Raw genomic sequence first — 23,861 nt, forward strand, 5'->3', positions numbered from 1 at the left:
AGGGGGAAAAATAAACAATATGACTACTTAGACCCAGGCACAGAAGACGACTTCTGAAATCATTCATTTAAAAAATAGATACTGATCAGTTGAACTTGTAAATTAGAATTTTTCATTCAAAAGATGATAACCAAAGAAAGGGAAAAGACAAGTTACAAACTGGGAAAAATAACAATGCAAATTAAGTCTACATTGAGAACATTTTATGCCATTCAACTGGCAAAACTTAGGAAGTGCAACCTGTGTTGGAAGGGTCCCACGTCTTCTGTGGATTGTTGATGTTAGCACAAATTGATTCAGTTCAAAAGTTTGGTACTGCCTTTTAATGTTGAATTTTTACACATCTGTCATCTAAAAATTTTACTAAGTATCCTAGGAAAGCTTTCATGGAGACATATACAAGAATTTCATAGCACTGTTTACAAAAGCGCAGAAACCTGGGACAACTCAAGTTCCTATTGAGGGCAATGAATAAAATCTAATCCATGTTATATGGGAATCAAAACTAATAAACCACAGTGACACAGGAGAGCTGAACCTGACAAGTACAAAGCGAAAGCCATCTCAAAATATTCAGCAGACTACTGTGTGGTGAAGTATGAGTATTCCCGAACACTTAATTGTGCTCATGAGAAATCTGTACCTAAACCAAGAGGCAGTTGTTCGAACAGAACATGCGAACGCTGGTTTAAAATTCAGAAAGGTTGCAACAGGGTTGTGTTCTTACGCCATACTTATTCAAACAGTATGCTGAGCAAATAATCCGAGAGGCTCAGTTATATGAAAAAACGTGGCATGAGGATTGGAGGAAGACTCGTTAACAACATGGGATACACAGATGATACAATCTTGCTTGCTGAAACTGAAGAGGACTTAAAACATTTACTGATGAAGATCAAAGTATGGATTGCATCAATGTAAAGAAAACAAAAATCCTCACCAGCGGACCAATAAACATTCTTATCAGTGGAGAAAAGATTGAAGTTGTCAAGGACTTCATTCCTCTTGGATCAATTATCCACACTCACAGAAGCAGCAGTCAAGAGATCAGACGACGTATTGCATTAGGCAAATCTGCACAAGACCTTTTTACAATGTTAAAGAGCAAAGATGTCAGCTTGACTATGGTGCACCTGACCCCAAGCCATGGTATTTTCAATAACCTCATACATGCGAAACCTGCACAATGAATAAGGAAGACTGTAGAAGAATTGATGCTTTTGAGTTATGGTGTTGGAGGAGAATATTGAAAGTACCATGGGCTGCCAAAAGAACCAATGGATAGATCTGTGTTGGAAGAAGTGCAGCCAGAGTGCTCCTTGGAGGCCAGGATGGCCAAACTTCGTCTTTCATACTTTGGACATATTGTCAGGAGGGACCAGTCTCTGGAGAAGGATATCATGTTTGGTAAGATGGAGAGTCAGAGAAAAAGAGGAAGACCCCCAATGAGATGGACCGTCAAAGCAGCATCATCAATGGGCTCAAGCGTGGCAACAATTGTGAGGTTGACCCAGGACTGGGCAGTGTTTAGTTCTGTTGTACATAGGGTCACTATGAGTCGGTACTGACTCGGGCACCTAACAACAACAACTTGGTGTGGCACTGTGGGTTAATGTGCTGGACTGCAAAGCCATTTGAACCACAAAGTCAGCTATTCAAATTCACCAGCTACTCCTCAGAAACCCTATACAAGGTTGCTATGGGTCGGAACTGACTTGATGGCATTTAACAACAACCACCTTATCAAAAAGGAGCCCTGGTGTGGCATTGTGGGTTCATGTGCTGCACCTGTTCAAGCTCACCAGCCGTTCCTTGGAAACCCTATACAGGGGTCGCTATGAGTTGGAACTGATGGCACTTAACCCTATAAGATATTTTAAGTTTTTTCAAGTTCTAGATGTAACTAAACAATATGAAAAGAACTCTGGTTGTGCAGGGGATAAAGAGTTTTGCTGCTGATTGAAAGGTTGATAGTTTGAACCTAGCAACGGCTTTGTGAGAGAAAGATGTGGTTTGCTTCAGTAAAGATGTACCTATTAAAAATACTATGGGTGGTTCTATTCCTTGGGCCACTATGACTGGACCACAAGGTCAGTTTGAACCACAAGGTCAGTGGTTCAAACTCACCAGCTGATCCTTGGAAGTTGTATACAAAGTCAGTATGAGTCGGAACTGACTTGATGACATTTAATAACGACAACCAAAGTATGAAAAATGAAATCAGCAGTAATGAAGGAAAGATCAAAAGGCCTTGCTTCCCTGGTGTCTCGTAGTTCTCTTAGTAGATTTGAACTTCTAACCTTTAGCAGCTGAACATGGTCACAATTTGTACCACCCAGGGACTCCTGTGCTTAAAAGCAGGCCATTTGTGAACCAATGCTGAGAATGTAATAAACCAAGAATCGTAATTAATGCAATTTTCTGTACTTGAGGCTTGAAGTATAGAAAAGGTTCATTATAAAACTTTTGATCACTACAATTGGAAACTGGGAATTATGCTTGACTTGACTGTTGGCTTGGTCTCAGTGTTCAAATTTTTTGGTCACACATCCATTTGCAAAGTCTGGCTTCAGGACTCATGTAAGTACTGAACCATAAGTCACAGAATGTTTTTGTTCTTTGATCTTAATATACAAATTTTTCCTTAGTTTGTTTGCTCAAGTCTGGCAAAGTGTCCTTTCACTTAACTTTCCTGGAGAACAGATTTGACTCTTGTGCAATTTAATCTTGAAATAATTCCTTCACTCAAAGCACACGTCTCAGAAACCATGTTTCCTCTGATGAGAAGATGGTGCCTAGTAGATATGTGAAAACGAATGTGGCTTTTATATTGAACAGCGTGGCTATAGGACATTTCCACGATTGGGAAACATTCAGCCGGACTGTGATGGCCTAGAAGATTTCTCTATGCTTTGGATCGTCTGCCTAGTAGAGTCCACAAACATTTACTGCCCGGGAAAGATCTTCCTTTTAACAAAAGTATTTCATCAGTGCCCATTGTTATGTGCTGTCGAGTTGGTTCCAATTGATAGGGACCGTGTGCACAACAGAACTAAGCCATACTGGGTCCAGTGCCAGCCTCACAGTTGTAGTGGTTGAGCCCATTGTTGCTGCTTCTGTGTCGTTAACGGGTCTCCCTCTTTTTTGATGACCCTCTACTTTCCCAAGCATGATGTCCTTTTTCAGGGACTGTTCCCTCCTGGTAACATGTCCAAAGTCCATGAGATGTTCTCACTGTCTTTGCATCTAAGGAGCATCCTGGCTGTACTTCTTCCAAGACAGATTTGGTGTCCTTCTGACATTACATGATGCTTTAAATACTCTTTGCCAACACCATAATTCCAATGTGTCAATATTTCTCTGGTCTTCCTTGTTCATTGTCCAGCTTTGACATACATATGATTGAAAATGTCAGCGGCACACCTTAGTCTTCAAAGCAATATCTTTGCTCATTAACATTTTGAAGAGGTCCTTATGTGGCAGGTTTGCCCAGTGCAGGACATCGTTTCATTTCTCGACTTGTCCATGAACATTGATTATGGATCCAAGTAAAATGAAATCCTTGACTTCCATCTTTGCTCCATTTATCATGATGTTGTTTATTGGTCCAGTTGTGAGGATTCTTGTTTTCTTTGAATTATAATCCATACTGAAGGCTCTAGTCTTTGATCTTGATGAGCAAGTGCTTCAAGTCCACTTTGCTTTCATCAAGCAAGTTTCTCTCATCTGCATATTGCAAGTTGTTAATTACTTTAGGTTGTAAATATTTACAGAAATAGACTATCACGTCTTTCTCCTTTGGAGCAGCTGGTGGTACCAACCTTTAGATTAGCAGTCCAGTGCTTAATCACTTGCACCACCAGTTCTTCATTTTAGCATTTTTGTTGTTAGGTGCCATCGAGTCGGGACTGACTCATAGCAACCTTATGCACAACAGAATGAAACACTGACTGGTCCTGGGCCAACCTCACAATTGTTACCACACTTGAGCCCATTGATGCTGCCACTTTGACAATCCATCTCGCTGGGGATCTTACTCTCTTTCTCTGACCTTCCACCTTACCAAACATGATATCCCTCTTCAGTGACTGGTCCCTCCTGACAATAAGTCCAAAGCATGAGAGATGAAGTTTGGCCATCTTGGCCTCCAAGGAGCACTCTGGATGCACTTCTTCCAACACAGATCTGTTGGTTCTTTTGGCAGTCCATGGCACTTTCAGTATTCTCCTCCAACACCACAACTCAAAGGCATCAATTCTACTACTATCTTCCTTATTCACTGTCCAGCTTTCACATGCATATGAGGTTATTGAAAATACCATGGCTTGGGTCAGGTGCACCTTAGTCCTCAAGCTAACATTTTTGTTCTTCAACACTTTAAAAAGGTCTTGTGCAACAGATTTGCCTAATGCAATACGTCGTTTGATTTCTTGATTGCTGCTTCCGTGAATGTTGATAGTTGACCCAAGAAGAATGAAGTCCTTGACAACTTCAATTTTTCTCCATTGATAAGAATGTTGTTTATTGGTCCAGTGGTGAGGTTTTTTTTTTTTTTTTTTTTTACTTTGAGATGCAATCCATACCGAAGGCTGTGCTCTTTGATGTTCATCAGTAAATATTTTCAGTCTTCTTCACTTTCAGCAAGCAAGGTCGTATCATCTGCATATCTCAGGTTGTTAATGCGTCTTCCTCCAATCCTGATGCCACGTTTTTCTTCATAGAACCCAGCTTCTTAGATTATTTGCTCAGCAAACAGGTTGAATATGGCAAAAGAATACAACCCTGTTGCAACCTTTCTTAATTTTAAATCATTCAGTGTTTGCATGTTCTGTTTGAACAACTGTGTCTTGGTCCAGGTACAGATACCTGATGAGCACAATTAAGTGTTCAAGGACACTCATACTTCACAATGTTGTCCATAGCTTGTCATGAAATATATTTACATCACGTGCAAACATGAATGGCATTCAGTTTTTTTCAAAGAAGCTCAAAATATCAAGGACACTGGAACTGGACTCAAGTTAATTCAAGTATGAGTGAATGTTGCAAGCTGGGAGGAGGTGGATGGATGGAGCTCCTCCTCAATGTTGAAACAAAAAGACAAGCAGTAAGCAGTGTCCACATTCTGCTTATCTAAGTGGCAAGCCCCAGTTGCCTGGAGTACAAGGCATCAATGTCCCTGGATCCAGAAGACCCCTTCTCTACTTTCTTGTACAGAAGTAGAGGACACGCTTGTGTGAGTGAGGTTACTGGCGACTCTGCGTAGTGGTCTGTATTTGAGCAGTAGAGGGAAGCGCTGGATTATGGTGCTGGTAGCATAGTGGTTACGAGTCGGGCTGCTAACCTCAAAGTCAGCAGTTTGAAACTACCAGCATTCCACGGGAGAAAGATGAGGCTTTCTGCTCCCGTAAAGATTCACAGCCTCAGAAATGCTATGCAGGGTCCCCATGAGTTGGAACCGACTCCACGGCACACTGACATCACCGCCATTATTGTTAGTTTCCGTCCAGTCAATTCCAACTCATGGAAACCCCAGTTGTACAAAGTACAAATGCTTCTGAGTAGATCGCTAGCCTTGTCTTTAAGGGGGTGTGTGTGTGTGTCTGAACCACCAACGTTTAGACTGTCAACCAAGAGCTTACCATCTGCGCCACTGTTTGCTGTTATTGTTGGGTGCTGTTGTATCATTTGCTACTTACTCATTGGGACCATGTGTTACAGAGTAGAACTGCCCATAGAGTTTTCTGGGTTGTACACATCACAGGAACACATTACCAGGTCTTCTCCCCATGGAGCTCATGGACGGATTTGAACCACCATCCTTGACTAGCAGCTCAGTGTTTAGCATTGTGCTTCTAAGCCTCGTTGAATATGGTACTATTGAGGCTCGAAACAGCTTTTTTGTGGTGGAAGTGCTGAAACTCACTCACTTCCAATCCTGAAAGCATTCACATCCTTTGACTCAGGAATTTACCCTTCCACACTAATCTAGGGAAATGAAAATGTTCCATCCTTGAAATCATCACTGCATTATTTTGATTACATTATAAAACGTTGCAACGTCTTCAGCCAGTGAAAATGAGAATAATGAAGCTTATTTGGCCACAAGGGAAAATGTTCAGAAAGAGAATGTAGGAAAGGAATGAAAAAATGCATCTATGCAAAAATTACAAAGATGAAGAAATCATGTGCATACTAATGTAGCCAAAGAATAACATGAAAATGTGAAGACTGTACACTTGTGAGCCTATGGGTAAAAATTTCCCTTTCAAAATTATTCTGTTATTGTAATGTATAGATGCCCATGTACTACTCCTTTCCCCACAAAAAAAGAGAGAAAGAAAATAAAATATAATGTGCTTGAAAGTGACTTCAAAGGTTGCTTGACATAAAGAACAGTTTTGGTGTTTTCAGACACTATGTATAATTAGTGGGTTGGCTAGTCTATTTTAAAACTACAGAATCTTACTCCCCCTTCAACCATCTCATTCCCACATCCCTTCCCACACGCCCATCTACCCCACCCACTTCCCCCAGAAAAGGTTTTTGGTTTTCTCTTTGCATGGCTTTAATCTAGGCTTCCCTTAACTTGTGGGTATTCAGTGGAAACTCATCCCTCAAACAACAGAGACTCAACAATCAAAAAGGCTGGTGGAAAGTAGGGGCTCATTGGTTATTCATTTCCTTTCAGATAAAAATTTTATATAATAAATACAAAAGGAAAAAAAGTAATAAACTTAAGTATTTATAAGGGAGCCCTAGTGGCATTGTGGGATAAGGTTGGTGGTTTAAACCCCCAAGTTACTCCACTAGAGAAAGATGAGACAGTTGGCTTTCATAAAGATTTATAGTTTCTGAAACCCAAACAAGCGGTTCTATTCTGTTCTATGGGGTTGTTCTGAGTCAGAATTGACACGGTAGTTAGTCTGTTCTGACTCATGTTTCTAAGAGTGACTGGTAGGTTTGAACTGTCAACCTTGCTGGTAGCTGTCTGGTGCTTATCCTACAGCGCTACCACCAGGACTCCCGCTTTACAAATTTACCAAAACTGATGTGTGGAAAGCTTAATCTGCCCAAGATTAATTAGCTCAAATGTCAGTTGTTGCTGTTGTTGTTGAGTGAGTTCCGACTCATAGTGACTCTATGCACAACAAAGCAAAACACTGCCTAGTCTGGTGCCAACCTCACAATTATGACAAATCCACACAATGTGACCCATTTAGCTATAACACCTTTACGGGAAAGAGTTAAAATATCATTTTTTCCCCTCCTTTCCTTTTCCCCTCTCCCTGTTTTTTTGTTGTTTTAAAAACTATATATGCCAGACACTAGTCTAAGCACTTTACAAACGCTGTTGTTAAGTACTGTCAAGTTGGTTCTGACTCACAGGGTTTCCAAGAGCAGCTGGTGAGCTTGAACCACCGACCTTGCACTTCAAACGATTTTGCAGTCTGACACATTAGCCTAGAGTGCCACACTGTACCCTGTATAAAGTTTCCAAGGAGTGGCTGGTGGGTTTGAATCTCCAGCTTTGTGGTTAGCAGGCCAGTGTTTATCCTACAGTGCCACACAACAATTCTGATGTGAACTTCTTGTTCTTTAGAGCCTTCGAGTCGGTTCCGACTCATAGCGACCCTGTATAGGACTTCCAAGGAGTGGCTGATGGGTTTGAACCACCTACTTCAGGTTAATAGCCCAGTACTTATCCTACAGTACCACACCAGGACGTCTATGTGAACTAGGAACTAGCATTATTGTCTGCATTATACAGTAAAGCTGAGGTACAGAGAGGTTAAGTAACTTGTCCAAAGCCAAACACAACTGTCAACATCATTTTAAGACTTCAATGTAAAATAAACGGATGCATTATATACTTTTTAGAATACTGTTTCCTTTTCTCTGACCCTCCACCTTACCAAGCATGATATCCTTCTCCAGCAACTGGTCCCTCCTGACAATATATCCAAAGTATGAGAGATGAACTTTGGCTATCCTGGCCTCCAAGGAGCACTCTGGCTGCACTTCTTCCAGCACAGATCTATTGGTTCTTTTGTCAGCCCATGACACTTTCAATATTCTCCTCCAACACCGTAACTCAAAGGGTCATAGAAAAAGAGGAAGACCCCCAATGAGATGGATTGGCCAAGTGGCAGCATCGATGGACTCAAGCGTGCCAACAGTAGTGAGGTTGGCCCAGGATCGGGCAGTGTTTCATTCTGCTGTGCATAAGGTCTCTATGGGTCGGTACTGACTTGATGGCACCTAACAACAACAACAACAATTTCCCTTTAAACCTCCCAGTCTGGTGGGAGTCCTGGTGTGGCACTGTATGATAAAGCAGGGTCAGTGGTTCAAACCTGCTGCTCCACGGAAACCCTATACAGGAGTCGGAACCAACTAGACAGCATTTAACAACAATCTGTCACTGGACTTCTGGTGAGGCGCTACATGTAGGATAAGCACTGGACTGCTAATTGTGAGGTCGGCGGTTCAAACCCACCAGCCGCTCCTTGGAAACCCTATACAGGGTCACTATGAATCAGACCTATATGCTGAGCAAATAATTCGAGAAGCTGGGTTCTATGAAGAAAAACGTGGCATCAGGATTGGAGAAAGACTCATTAACAACCTGCCATGTGCGGATGATACTACCTTGCTTGCTGAAAGTGAAGTGGTGGTTATGTGCCGTGGTGTCGGTTCCGACTCATAGCGACCCTGTACAGGGTTTCCGAGACTGTAAATCTTTCCGGGAGCAGAAAGCCTCATCTTTCTTCCGCAGAACAGCTGGTAGTTTCGAACTGCTGACCTTAAGGTTCGCAGCCCGATTTGTAACCACTATGCTGAAAGTGAAGAGGATTTAAAATATTTACTGGTGGAAATCAAAGACCACAGCCTTTGGTATGGATTGCATCTCAGTGTAAAGAAAAGAAAAATCCTCCCCACTGTACCAATAAGCAACATTCTTATCAATTAAGAAAAGATCGAAATTGTCAAAGACTTCATTGTTCTTGGATCAAATATCAACACTCATGGAAGCAGCAGTAAAGAAATTAAATGATGTATTACATTAGGCAAATCTGCTGCACAAGACCTTTTTAAAGTGTTGGGCAAAGATGCCAGCATGGTATTTTCAATAACCTCATATGCATGCAAAAGCTGGACAATGAATAAGGAAGATCATAGAATTGATGCCTTTGAATTATGGTGTTGGAGGAGAATATTTAAAGTACATGGGCTAACAAATGAACAAATAGATCTGTGTTGGAAGAAGTGCAGCTAGAATGCTCCTTGGAGGCCAGGATGGCCAAACTTTGTCCCTCATAAATCGGACATATTGTCGGGAAGGACCAGTCTCTGGAGAGGGATATCATGTTGGTAAGGTGGAGGGTCAGAGAAAAAGAGTAAGACCCTCAGCGAGATGGATTGTCAAAGTGGCAGCATCAATGGGCTCAAGCGTGGCAACAATTGTGAAGTTGACCAGTCCGTGTTTCCGTCTGTTGTGCATAGGGTCACTATGAGTTGGTACCGACTTGATGGCACCTAACAACATGAATCAAACTAGACTCCATAGCACTTAACAACAACAATAATAAAGGCAGAGGGGACGCTACTGACGTATCTTTTCGAAGCCCAGAGGCAGCATCTGGAGAGAAAGCATATGCTGTGTTCAGAAAAGACACAGTTAAACTGGAGAGTAGGGCCGGCAGTTAGGGAAAAGAAAGCCGACCACGCAGCCTTAAATGCAAAGATAGCTTTGGGTGGGGACTCACGGAAGGGGAGGGACCTTTCGGGGGCGGGGCTGGATGAGGGGACAAGACTTGCTCGGGGGAGGGGTTGGGGGACAGGACTAGACTCGTTCGGAGGCGGGGCTGAGACGGGGCTGGGGCGGGGCTGGGGAATGGGGTGAGGGCGGGGGAACCAAGCTTACTCAGAGGCAGAGATGACTGGGGGCGAGGCTCGATTGGGGCGGGGCAGGCTAGCTCGGGGACGGAACCAGGGGAGTTGTCAGTGTAGCCAATAGGCGTGTGGAAGCACAAGCTCTCGGAAGTCACTGGGCAACCCAGTGGGGCGAGCCTGGGGCGGGGCGGGGCTGAAGGGATTCTGCGAGGGGCCTAGGGTCAGCCAGACTGCCCCCAGCAAGCCCAGTCCTGCTCGCTATCCGCAGCCCGCCGTCCTGCTAGTACTCGCCAGCATGTCGTTCATCCCGGTGGCAGAGGATTCTGACTTCCCCATCCACAACCTGCCCTATGGCGTGTTCTCCACCAAAAGCAACGTGAGCTGCTGCGCTTCGGCTTCCGGGCACGCGGAGGGTGGGCGCCCCCTCAGGCTGGGACCCCTGTCAAGCTTTCCTCTTCCCTTCGGGACTACACCCCACCCAGACGTCGGATCTATATTCTTTCCCTTGCTAAAACCCTAGAAGACTCTGGGTGTCATCTGAGGACCTATTTGGCTCTCATTTCGGTCCCACCCTTGGGTGTGTGGAAGCAGGGGGCCACCCGTGAACAGTGCACGCGAGTTCAAACACTGCTTGGTAACTTTATAGCGGTACAAGTTATTTAACTTCTCTGCCTCAGGTTTTGCAGGGTTAATGAAGTGCAAAATGAAATGAAATACAGGCATTCCTCCAAGACACTGCAGGTCCGCTTCCAGGCCACTGCCATAAAGTGAATGAGTCACCTGACTTTCTTGGTTTCATAAACGTTATGGTATATGTTTACACTCTAGTGCAGTCTACAAAGCATGCAATAACATTATGAAAAATTGGAAGTAGTTCGAACAAACTGACAGAGAGACATGAAGTGAGCACAAATAGTTGGAAAATGGTATCAACAGACTTGCTCGATGCAAGGTTGCCACAAACCTTCGATTTGTGAAAAACGTAATCTCTAAGAGGGCAATTAAGCCACACTTACAGAAGCGAGGTATGCCTGTATGTAAACCTCTTTCCCAGACACGCAGAGCAAATTTACTTCTTGTTTCAGAAATGAATCCTACGATCACGTGCCCCAGTCCAAAGTTGTTGGAGTATGTTTCTTTTCCCTGAGATACCAGGTTATAGTTGACTCTTCATCTGGAAAGTTAGAGATTCCTAAGCCTGGAGCCTTGGAACTTTAATGCACTCCAGCACTAGCCCCTGAGAGGGACACATGCATTTCCTGGCTGCAGAACATCGGGATTTAAGGTGTCACATTTCTTCGCTTCCTTTCAGCATGGTGGTGTGTAGTCACCATCATTTTCTTGTTGATCTCAAGCCCTTTGGGACAGGGAAATGAATCGACACTTAGTGAATGTGATCTGACTGGTATAAAGAAATCTTAGAAAACTGGGGCTTGACTTCCTGTTGTGTGCGGTGGAGTCGGTTCGACTCATAACCACCCTGTATAAGGTTTCTATGAGCGGCTGCTGGGTTTGAACTGCTGACCTTGCAGTTAGTAGTCCAGTGCTGATCCTACAGCACCACTCCAGGGTTTACTAGCACACATATAATAAGCAGGTTCTTAGGTAGGGAAAGCAGATTCCATTGAAATAATTTTGGTATTTTTTGTTTATATTTCTGCTCCTAACTTTTAAAGTAAACTTCTGATCAGCTCTGTAAATGAAAGAATTGCCATCTAGTGGTTTCCCTAGAGGTCCAGTGTGGTGCTATAGGATCAGCACTGGACGTCTAACTACAAGGTCGGTGGTTCAAACCCACTAGCTGCTCTTAGAAACCCTAGATAGTGTCGCTATGAGTCAAATGCACTTGACCATAAACGACACCTAAGTCGAGCAGTTTCACTAGCCCTGGTGTGACCCCATGTGTGGAACTGTGTTCTAAACGATTTTCATTGGTTGGTTCTTTGCAACTGGATCTCCAGATCTTCCTTCCAAGATGCACGTTGTTGTTAAGTGCCGTCGAGTCGGTTCCGACCCATAGCGACCCTGTCCAGGGTTTCCGAGGGTGTAAATCTTTACGGGAGTAGAAAGCCTCATCTTTCTCCCGCGGAGCAGCCGGTAGTTTCGAACCGCTGACCTTAAGGTTCGCAGCCCGATTCGTAACCACTACGCTACCAGAGATAGTAAGATGCACGTTGGTGGATTCAAATTCTCACCTTTCAGTTAGCAGCTGAGTGTTAGCTGCACCACCACCCCGGGACCCCTCTGTAAACCATAGAACTCCAGGATCTGCTTGTACCCAACAGTGTTCAGGAAATGTTTGGTTAATGGGGCTTCTGACAGCCTCTCTTCCCAGGCTGGTCATTGGACTCAAGTGGCTGACTTTTTGTGGTCCTGCCAGGTCCTACCAGTGGCCTGACCCAAGCCATGGTATTTTCAATAACCTCATATGCATGTGAAAGCTGGACAGTGAATCAGGAAGACTGTAGAAGAATTGATGCATCTGAGTTATGGTGTTGGAGGAGAATACTGAAAGTGCTATGAGCTGCCAAAAGAACCAATAGATCTGTGTTGGAAGAAGTGCAGCCAGAGTGCTCCTTGGAGGCCAAGATGGCCAAACTTCATCTTTCATACTTCGGACATATTGTCAGGAGGGACCAATCACTGGAGAAGGGTGTTATGTTTGGTAAAGTGGAGGGTCAGAGAAAAAGAGGAAGACCCCCAACGAGATGGATTGACAGAGTGTCAGCATCAGTGGGCTCAAGTGTGGCAACAATTATGAGGTTGTCCCAGGATCGGGCATTGATTCGTTCTGCTGTGCGTAAGGTCGCTATGAGTCAGTACCGACTCGATGGCACCTAACAACAACAACAACCAGTGGCCTATGCCTTGGTGTAGAAGAGCCAACTTGTGGTTTCACAATTGCTAGACCTGACCAGGTGTTGCAAGGACTCAAGAAGTTGATATCCACTGTCCACTTCCAGGGACAAAATACAAAGCATGTTAAACCTTCACCCCAGTTAGCCAACTACCCTGTCTTTGAAATGAGCGGTCCTCTTGTACTTTGCCCTCAGCAGTGTGCCTTTCCTGGGAGCACAAACAGACGGAAACACTGATGAGAGGCAGGCGCATTCCAGTATGTGCTTGGCTGGTGTTTCCAGAAAAATCTGGAATTCATGCTCCTCAGAGTGCAACTAGGAGTCCTGGCGTGGTGCTGTGGGTTAATGCGTTGGTGTGCAAGGTCAGTTTGAACTGCAAGGTTGGCAGTTCAAGCTCACCAGCTGCTCCTCAGAAATCCTAAACAGGGTTGCTATGAGTCAGAACCCACTACAATGGCACTTAACAATGATGACGATAGTACAGCTGGGGCCTCAGACACCATGCCCTGCTCTTTCAATATTAGAAAGTGCATTAGACAGATAGCAAACAGGGCTGTGTGGGGGAGACAGCCCCTCTTCACTGTGGTCCTATAAGAGTGTTGAGGTACAGGCATTTGAGAAGGGTCAGGGCCTTCCAGATGAGCAGACCGTGTCTGAAGCTACCACTCTGGGGCCCCAACATTCCAAGAGAGGTGGGCTTCCACTCTAGGCTGCTCTTCTTCCCGCATGTTGTTGCTGTTAAGTGCCATGGAGTCTGTTCCGACTCATAGCGACCCTATATAGGGTTTCCGAGGAGCAGCTGGTGTGTTTGAACTGCGAACCTTGGCGATTCAAATCAACTTTGCAGTCCAGTGCTTACACTACAGTGCCACATGAAAAAACAAACCCTTTGCCTTTAAGTTGGTTCCTACTCATAATAGCTCTTCATAATTTAGGTGGGACAATGGTGAATTTATTCCTGTAGTTCGAACATTTTTACAAATTCCACCTTTAGGTTAGCCCCGGAGTCTAGCCCATCTTAGATCCTGGTTAGCATAAAGATATCTTAGGAAACTGGTGCCTGGGTAGGGAAAACTGAGTCCCTTGAAATTGTTTATGGTATTTTTTTACTTGAATTTCTCCCCCCAATTTAAAAGGTAAGCTCCGATTCCACTCTACACCAAGACAGAGATTGATGATCAGACACAGGCAGTACCTCCTCAGGTTGTGGGTTGCTCGTGGACTGTTGTGTGCCAGCAAGAAGATTCTGACTCCTTGGAAGGAGGGTCGCTATGAGTTGGAACCGACTCCATGACACTAAGCCATAAGCAACAACATATCCTGTCATTTCCTTTGTCTTCTCGAAGACAGGAACCAAATCACTTCTTTCCATTCCCCTGGCCTTAGCAGCCCCAGTGCACTGCTGGGGTGTAGTAGATGCTCAGTAAATGTTGTTTGAGTAAGGTCTACTTTGTATCTCCTCTTGCAGGTTTGTAGCTTTAATTAACTGAATTCTCACAACAAACCGGCCATTATTTTATTGTCCCCATTTTACAGATGAGGAATCTGAGGCTCAGAGAGGCTAAGAATCATGCTTCTGGCTTCAGGCCTTGAAGAGGCAGATTTGAGGTTGGAATTCACATCTGTCAGCCTCCAAACCCTAAACTTTCCATCTTGTACATCAAGCTGGGAATTGGGTAAGACTTTCATTTAGACAACTTTATATCAGATATGACCGAATGTTATAAAAGAGACAAAACAAAATTAAAAAATGCAAGAAACTCACTGTCGTTAAGTTATTCTGACTTAACCCCGTGTAGGGCTTCCAAGACTCTAAATCTGTACAGGAACAGCCAGCTTCATCATTCTGAGGAGAGGCTAGGGGGCTTCAACTGATCTGTGGTGAGCCGCGTAAGCCACTACGCCACCAGGGCTCCTCAAGAAAACCCTATGGGGTAATTCTGCTCTGACCAATGGGGTCGCTATGAGTATGAATTGACTGCCTGGCACCTAACGACAGCAGCTAACACTTCCTGGAGCTGCAATGGCAGAAAAGCAAGCTGGTGGGTTTGGAGAGCTGGATATCTGGCTGAGGAGAGAGCCCCAGCAGGTCGATTCCACAAACAAAGCTCAGGGGCCTGGGGACAAAGATCAAGCTTTTTCAAATATTGCAGACATGCTAATAGCTGTGATGGTGAGATATTACAGTCCAGAAAGGAACTTGCTCCACACTGCCTAAGCAGTCAGCTTGTGGGCTCTGTCCTGACCTGCGCTCTGCTCTTGGAGCGCAATGGGGCACAATGACCGGAGACACTGTGTGTGAATGCTAGCTGCTCTGCTGTGTACAGAAATCCCTTGAGCCTGGGTTACAGCTGATCAAGCGTAAACCAACTGCTTGGTAAAGTGGCTAGCTCCTCACCACTGGGGTCACTGAAGCTTAACACTTGGGAGCTCTCTATGGCCCTTCTAAGCTGGTGACTACCCACAAGGTTGAGAGTTCAAATCTACCAACTACTCCTCAGAAACCCTATACAGAGTAGCTATGAGTCGGAACCGACTTTATGGAACCTAACAGCAACAATAACGCCTGGTGGGATCCTGATGCAACACTATAGGATAAGCACTGGACCGTAAGGTCGGTTTGAATCGAAGGGTTGGTGGTTCAAACCCACCAGTTGCTCCTCGGAAACCCTATACAGGGTCGCTGTGAGTTGGAACCTATCTGTTGGCACTTAATAACAACAATTACTCTTGGATAGGAAGTCCCTGGGTAGTGCAGGTGCTTAATGTGCTCAACTGCTTACCAAATGGTGAGAGGCTCAAGTCTTTCCAGAGGCCCCTCAGAAGAAAGACCTGGCTATCTACTTCTGAAAAATCCGCCTTTGACAACACTATGGAGCAAAGTTCTATTCTGACACACATGGGGTTGCATGAGTTAGAATTGACTCAATGGTAACTGGTTTTACTGGTCGCTGGGTAAGGGTCTTGGACTGAGTGCCAGTTCTTTCTCCATGCCGAGGAGTTGTGCTTGAGGTATTTGACATACTTCTCATTCAGCAGACGCAGAGTCTGTCCCAGAAGCAGAGATGGCAAGGGATTCTGTCTAAGCAGAGAACACGGGGTTGATTTCAGCCCAGAATCAGATTCCTCAGCCAGCTCTAGGAAGAGGGCCACTGCTGGGGGAGCCAGAGAAGCTTCTATATAGACAGGTTCCCATGCAAATGAGACAAGCCCTCTGTAAGTCCTTCCCTAGCACTGACCATGCCATCTGTCTTCTAGCCAAGACCGAGGATTGGCGTGGCAATTGGCGACCAGATCCTCGACCTCAGCGTCATTAAGCATCTCTTCACTGGACCTGCCCTCTCCAAACACCAGGATGTCTTTGATCAGGTAGGACATTACCACATGTCTGCTCCCTGATATCAGTGGCTCTTATAGTAAATGTCTTCCTGAAAATGTTCTTTGCTCTCCATTTCGGAGTACATTTCTGATAGAGCTGGTGCGTTTGATTTCAGCAGTTTTAACTGGATAAGGCTGGGCTGGCTCTGGTACAGATAGGCTGGCAGGAATGGCATGTCAGAGTAGGTTCCTACATGCCTGAGACCAAAAGGAATGTTCTGGTGTCAATGACTATTTTGCAGACCTGAGTGTTCTCAGTTGCAGAGGTGAGGCTTGTCAACAAATCTGGTTAATGTCTTCACAAAGCTGTTTGAGGCTCTGCCTGCCTAAGGCCTCCTGTGTGGGCCCTCTTAGGGAGGGCACCATGAGCCCTGTCCCCCAGGTCATCAGGTATAGGCTGCAGAGAGTGGACAGACGGCCCCAAGGGCCCTCTATGCACTGGCTGTCAGCTTCAAGTACAGGCACATGTGGGGTGGGGATGCATCTGCTTCCCTGCAGAGAAAGGGCCAGGCATTTTGATGTTTATCTACATGGTCTATGAGTCAGAAGGAGAGCCAAGGAGCACCTACTGTGTGCCAAGGAGCTCTGGTAGCATAGTGGTTATGAGTTGGACTGCTAACCTCAAGGTCGGCAGTTCGAAACTACCAGCTGTTCCGCGGGAGAAAGGTGAGGCTTTCTGCTCCTGTAAAGATTTACAGCCTCGGAAAGCCTGTGTAGGGTCACTGTGAGTTAGAACTGACTCCACGGCACAGAACCACCACCATGTGCCAGGCTGTCTCATTCAGTCTTCACAAGGACTTTCTAGCATCCGAATTGTAACCCTCATTATATGGATAAGGACTAAGTATCAGAAATGAGGTACAATTTGTCCATCATCAAATGGTTCGAGGCTGGACTCAACTCCAACCTTCAGAATCCACAGTTCATTCCTGTCATATCCCACTGTCTGGGAAACCTCAAAAAACAAAACAAAACAAAAAAACTGGGGAAAAACAAAAGGGGGCTTCAAAAAGGTCATGGGAAAATTCTGTTATCTTTTAACTCCATTTTTCCATAATCTTTTTAAGTCCTTTTGTATATGTATAATATAAAATTTGCCATCTTAGCCATTTTAAAGTATACAATTCAATGACATTAATTTTATACACCATTTTGTGCCAACATTACTATTTTTTTAAGTTTTTAGAATATGGAACCCTAGTATCTATTAGGAGTCCTAGTGTGGCGCTGTGGGTTAATGTGTCAGACTGCAAAGTTGTTTGAACTGCAAGGTCGGTGGTTCAAGGTCACCAGCTGCTCCTTGGAAACCCTATACAGGGTCGCTATGGGTCGGAATTGACTCGATGTCACTTAACAACAATAAGTATCTGTTAAGTACTCATATTTCATTCCCCTCAAGAAACCTGATTTTGTTTTTTTTTTTTTAACTTTTTATTGTGACTTGAGTGAAGGTTGACAGACAAGATCATCAGTTTTACATTCAACAAATCATTTCAATGATTGCAATCCCCTCCCTGCAACATCAGTTATCCTGCTTCCTCCCTGTGGCTCCTAGTTCCCGTCCACTTGCCTTTCCAGCCTTCTCACCTTTGTCCTAGGTCCATGTTGCCCCTTTGATTATGAATGACTGACAGTTCCATCATTTATAGTGAGCATACCTCACTAGTGTTGTAGTTTTCCCTATTATACCTACCTACTGCTTAGCTGAAAGACGGGGTGTTCAGGGCTATAGTCTCAGGTTCCTCCAGTCTCTAACCAGTAAGCCCATTGAAAATAAATTGACTTTTGTTCTACACATTATGCTGCTCTATCTGGGACCTTCTAATGTGACCCTGTTCAGAGCCGTTGGTGGTGGCAGCTGGGCACCATCCAGTTCTTCTGGTTTCAGAGTCATGGAGACTGATGTTCGCATGTTCTATTAGTCCATTAGACAAGTTGATTCCAAGTATCTTCCATTCTCATTGATCTTCTTTCTTCGGCACATGGAGAGACCTTAGACAGTCACTCATGAGCTTTTAATATCCCAGATGCTGCTCACCAAAATAGGATGTAGAACATTGTCTTTGTGGACTGTGTTGTGCCCATTACCCATGAGACTCTGGTCAAGTCCCCAGGTTCAGCTACTCATTGCCTTAAGATGTTTGATAATATCGAAGAAGTTTGCATCCTTTTGCAGTGGTGTTTGCAGGAAAGATAAATAAATACTCATGTACCAGTATCCTTTTTCACACCCAAGAAACCTCTTGGTAACTTACATAAAGGGGATCAGTTTACACTGAGAGACACCATGCACACTGGAGTGTGTACCCCTGTCAGCTGCAGTCCTGCAGTTCAACAGGTCCAACGGAACCACTGTAAGCATAACAGGTGTCATGGATTGAATTGGTTCCTCCACAAAATATATGTTGAAAAAAAAACTTGTGTTAAAATCCTGGGCATCAGTGCCTGTAGATACTGGTCATGTTTGGAAATCAGGGTTTCTTTTGTCATGTCATGTTAATAAGGTCATGGTGGGTCCTAACCCTGATCGCTTTTGAGTGAAACACACTAAACAGACACACACAGACGGAAAATAGATGTCACAGAACTCTGAGGATTGCCATGGATTTATGCCAGTCACCAGAACTAGAAGAGAGGCCCGTAGAAGGAACCTGTAGAGCTGAGACCCTGATTTGAACTTTTAGTGAGAAAATACTTTCCTGTGTCTCAAAACCGTCCACGTGTGGTCATTGTGGTTCTGACAGCGCTAGGAGACTAAGACAACAGGGTTAGCTATTCGAGGGGGCAGCTCTTAGGTGTTGTCCATGGGGTGGGGGGGCATCACAGTTCCATCACAGAGAGATGAGGCCTTTCTTCTGCGTGATGATCAGATGGCAAAACTAGGAAGTCAGGTTCTGAGAGGTGGAGTGAATGGGGGATAGATGACAAGGGTGTCCCCAGGGCTTTCCCATGACTGGTCTTTCTCCCTGTTTTGGTCCTAGCCAACCCTCAACAGCTTCATGGGCCTGGGACAGGCTGCTTGGAAGGAGGCAAGAGCATTGTTACAGAACCTGTTGTCTGCCAACCAAGCCCGGCTCAGAGATGACACGGAGCTTCGGAAGCGGTGAGGGGCATGTAGACATTGGTGTTTGTTTGGGGGGAGCTGACATGGCTGGGGTGACAAGAACAGTATGGTGGTCTTGGTGCCACATTTGAGTTGTGACTTGGCTGCCCTGGCCTGGTTGAGTTAGACCCAGCTACATCGAGCTCCTGGCTGTGGGCGGAGGGCTATGGACCACCTGGGCTCACCTCTGTGCCTCCTAGTACCCGCTGGTCCACTCTCTGATTCCTCCACGGTCCTCATGAGCGTCATCTGTGCCCTTGACTGGTTTCCTAGAGTGGAATGGAGAACCAGAAAAGAGGCAGTCTTGGCTTGAACCGGTGGATATGCCCCTGGGATGGCTCAGTTCAGCTGAGCTCTGGCCCCAGTCCAACCTGGAACTGGCTGCTGGAGGATTTGGAGCAGGATTCTGGGGGTGGTCTGGGTGGACATCCGGGTGGGTTACTAGAGCAGGGATGCTGATTAACCACTTGATTGAGCCTGAAGTCCCTGGTTCTGTGTTTCAGCGCGTTCACCTCCCAGGCGTCTGCCACCATGCACCTTCCGGCCACCATAGGTGAGTACAGTCTCTACAAGACAGAGCGCTGAGGCAGCTTGTTGGACCGAGAGCCAATGCTTTGGTCCCTGTTTTCTAGTGGTAGGAGGACATAGACAAAAGGGTTCTGGGGTTGTTACCCCATTTGCCTTCCCATGAACTCAAGGCCACATCTCTTTCCCAGGGGATTTGCAGACTACTCACATTTGTGGCTGGTGAATTGTCCTCTTTTCCCCAGGGCGATGAGGCAAGTGCTCTGGGCTCAACCCAGGAGTCAGCAGTTCTGAGGACACAGGCCAGAGGGTGGTAAAGGGTCCCAGTTTAAACACTTGGCAGGTGTCCAACTGGAGTTTCAGTCAGGAAACTAACGTTGTTGAGACAGCCTTAGCGTGAGGCAGAAAGAGTCCACATCTGTCTGAGGCAGAAGTCACGGCTCTCCGTTCCTGGTCCACCACCCTCGCGTGAGCAGACCATGCCCATTGGGCTTGTGGCCACTTGTGCTGAGAGGCTGGTGGAGCCTGCCAGTCCCCTCAGGTCCGTGGACTCTGGCTGAGTGAGCCAAGTGTTGTTCTAGCAGCCTGGGCCCAGGCAGCCCAACAAGCGATCTCTGCCCTATTTCTGTGGCTCAGATCCTAGAGCAGTCCTAGGAAGACTTCCATGCAGAGAATCCACTTCCAAAAGAGAGGCGGACATATATGCAATATTTGCTGATCCTTACCTAAGGGTATAAAGATTGTTGTTGTTGTTGTTGTTAAGTGCTGTAAATACTCATGTACCAGTATCGGTTCCAACCCATAGCGACCCTGAACAGGGTTTCCGAGGTTGTAAATCTTTACGGGAGCAGAAAGCCTCATCTTTCTCCCGCGGAGCAGCTGGTAGTTTCAAACTGCTGACCTTGCGGTTCACAGCCTGATTCGTAACCACTACACTATCAGAACTCCTTAAAGGGAATAAAGATTATAACAAGTTAAAAAAATATTGTTCAGGAAAGCACATAACAGAACCAAATTGATTCCAACTCAGGAGACCTCATGTGTTACAGAGTAGAACCAAGTTGCTTATGGTTTTCTTGGCTGTAATTTTACAGGAGTAGATCACCAGACATTTCTTCTGTGGTACCTCTGAATGAGTTCAAACAGCCAACCTTTAGACTTAACAAACAAGGAGGCCTATTATTATTATTTTTGAATCTAACAAGAGTTCTCTGAAATGCCTTGTTGACTCTAACCTGGTTCCTACCAGGAGAGTGGATCCTGGTGCAGAAGGGAGCTCCAAAGCGTATACTGTGCTTTACTGTTTATAAGACAAACTCTTCTGTGTTTTCTTATTTGAAAAGATTCTACCTCTAACTCTGCTTTGAGTCTCTTTAATGAGAAATTGAATTGAAAAAGTCAGGACAAGACAACAGTGACCCCTAGGAGGAGTAAGGATAGGTTTATGCTGTGCCAGGTACTAGGATAAATACTTCGGTTGTTGTTGTGAAGTGCCGTCAAGTCGGTTCCAACCCATAGGGACCCTGTATAGGGTTTCCGAGGAGCAGCTGGTGAACTTGAACCACCAACCTTGCAGTTCAAATGGCTTTGCAGTCTGGCGCATTAACCCACAGCACCACACTAGGACTCTAATAAGTACTTTAATTCCCCTGTCTTGCCTTATAGCTCTGGCTAAGACTTCCAGAACAATATTGACTAGGGGTGGTGAAAAAGGGCATCCTTGTCTGGTTCCTGTTCAAAACGGGAATGACTTCAGTTTCTCACCATTGAGAGTGATGTTGGCTGTTGGTTTTGTATATATGCCCTTAATTATGTTGTTGCTACTTTGTTGAGTGTTTTTATCAGGAATGAGTGTTAGATTGTGTCAAATGCCATTTCTGCATCAATTGATATGTTCATGAATTTTTCCCTTTATTTATGTGGTGGGTTGTGTTAATTGTTTCTCTAATGTTGAACCATCCCTACATACCTGATATGAATCCCACATGGTCATGATGTATTATTTTTTTATATATTGTTGGATTCTATTTGCTAGGATTTTGTTGAGAATTTTCACATCTATGTTCATGAAGGATATTGGTTTATAACTTTCTTTCTTAGTGATGTCTTTGCCTAATTTTGGTATCAGAGTTTTATGCTTGCTTCATAAAATGAATTTAGGAGTTTTCCATCCTTTTCTATATTATGGAATAGTTTGAGTAGAATTGATTCCAGCTGTCCTCTGAATGTTTGGTAGAATTCACCAGTAAAGCCATCTGGGCCTGGACTTTTTTCAGTTGGGAGTCTTTTTTTTTTTTAATGAATAGATCAATTTCTTCTCTTATTATACACCTGTTCAGGTTTTCCACTTCAGTCTGTGTTAGTAGTTTAGGTAGATTATGCGTTTCAAGAACTTTGTCCATTTCTTCTAATTTTTCAAATTTGTTAGAGTCCAATTTTTCATATTCTGTTACTAACCTTTTTATTTCTGTTGATTCTGTCATGACATCACCCATATAATTTCTTATTCATTTTATTTGTATATTCTTCTTCTCTTTTGTTAGATTTGTCAATGGTTTGTCAATTTTATTAATCCTTTCAAAGAACCAACTTCTTGTCTTGTTGATTATTCCTATTGTTTTTCTATTTCATTTATTTCTGCTCTACCCTTTATTATTTCTTTTTTTGGGGGGGGGAGTGGCAGTAGGCTTACTTTGCTGCTCTTTTTCTAATTTTTGGAGATATATGGTTAAGGTGTTGATTTTTTTATTCTTTTTTCATTTTGAATGTGTGTGTTTATTGTAGCAAATTGCCCTCTGAGCACAGCTTTTGCTGTATCCCTAAGGTTTTGGTAGGTTGTATTTTAATTCTCATTTGACACAAGGAATTTTTAAATTTCAGTTTTTATCTTATCTATTATCCAGTAGCTTTTAAGCATCACATTGTTCAATTTCCATGTATTTTAGATTTTTTTTTTAACCTTGATCTTCCTATTGTTGATTTCTAATTTTATAGCATTGTGATCTGAAAAGATGCTTTGTAGTATTTTGGTGTTTTTAAATTTTTTGATGTTTGCTTTGTGGCCTAACATATGATCTATTCTGGAAATTGTTCCATGCATACTGGAAAAGAATGTGTATTGTGCTGTTTGTTGGGTTGAGTGCTCTGTATATGTCTGTGAGGTCAAGCTGGTTGATTGTGTTGTTTAGTTCTGTGTCTTTGTTGAGATTCTTTCTAGTTCTGTCCCTCATCAAAAGTGGTGTATTAAAATCTAGAATCCTGGTGTGCCACTATGGGATAATGGACTGGACTGCAAGGTCGGTTTGAATTGACCATGATTGTAGAATTGTCTATTTTTTTTCTTCTGTTCTATTAGAGTTTGATTAATGTATTTTAAGGTTCTTTCATTGGGGCATGGATAGTTATTCTGGTTATGTCCTCTTGTTCAACTGACCTTTTAATTATGATATAATGTCCTTCTTAGTCTCTTATGATGGTTTTTGCCTTAAAGTCTATTTTATCAGTGATTAAAATTGACACTCCTGCTCGTTTTTGATTGCTATTAGCTTGATATGTTTTTTCCATTTTTTTATTTTTAGTTTAATTCTTTGTGTGTAAGATATGCCTCTTGTAAACAGCATATTGAAAGATCCAATTTTCTTATCCATTCTGCTATTCTGTCTCTTGTCTGGTCTATTTAATCCATTTACTTTCAGTGTAATTATTGATATGAGTGAATTGACTGAAAGGAAAAATACAAAACAATATAGGCACACGGACTGATTACTACAAGAACAAACAAGTTGCTCACCCAGTAGACATCAAGACAAGTGGTCGGGTCCTCCTCAGGGCAAACCTACTTCTAAGACTAAGACTCAGTGGGAATACAGGTTCTGAATGGTGACCACATTCCTCACCGATAAGGGGAAGTGAAGGAAAAGCAGCAATGAAATTGTGAGCTAAACCCTACAATGCTCAATAGATTCCTGTGAACCCGGGTGGAGGCCTGGTTGGCCATCAGTGTGGCAAGTCCAGGGGACTCTTGGACCCAGAGTCAGTGACATAGCCACAGAGGACTAGAGTGGAGAGTGAAGCGTCCAGCTGATAAGAAGAGAGGGCAC

General features: G+C 44.1%; 1 protein-coding gene across 1 annotated transcript in view; it reads left to right on the forward strand.

The window, feature by feature from the left end:
• The first annotated feature begins 10,150 nt into the window (after positions 1 to 10,150).
• The window catches only part of FAH (fumarylacetoacetate hydrolase (fumarylacetoacetase)), a 70,157-nt gene continuing 56,446 nt past the window's right edge, over positions 10,151 to 23,861 (forward strand). Inside the window, exons 1-4 of the mRNA XM_006870910.1 lie at positions 10,151 to 10,273; positions 16,014 to 16,124; positions 19,115 to 19,236; positions 19,740 to 19,789. Of these exons, the coding sequence (XP_006870972.1) occupies positions 10,193 to 10,273; positions 16,014 to 16,124; positions 19,115 to 19,236; positions 19,740 to 19,789 (364 nt within the window). The 5' untranslated portion in view covers positions 10,151 to 10,192. The remainder of the gene's footprint in view (positions 10,274 to 16,013; positions 16,125 to 19,114; positions 19,237 to 19,739; positions 19,790 to 23,861) is intronic.

This window comes from Chrysochloris asiatica, unplaced genomic scaffold, assembly GCF_000296735.1.
Source record: "Chrysochloris asiatica unplaced genomic scaffold, ChrAsi1.0 scaffold00156, whole genome shotgun sequence".
Classification (NCBI taxonomy): Eukaryota; Metazoa; Chordata; class Mammalia; order Afrosoricida; family Chrysochloridae; genus Chrysochloris; species Chrysochloris asiatica.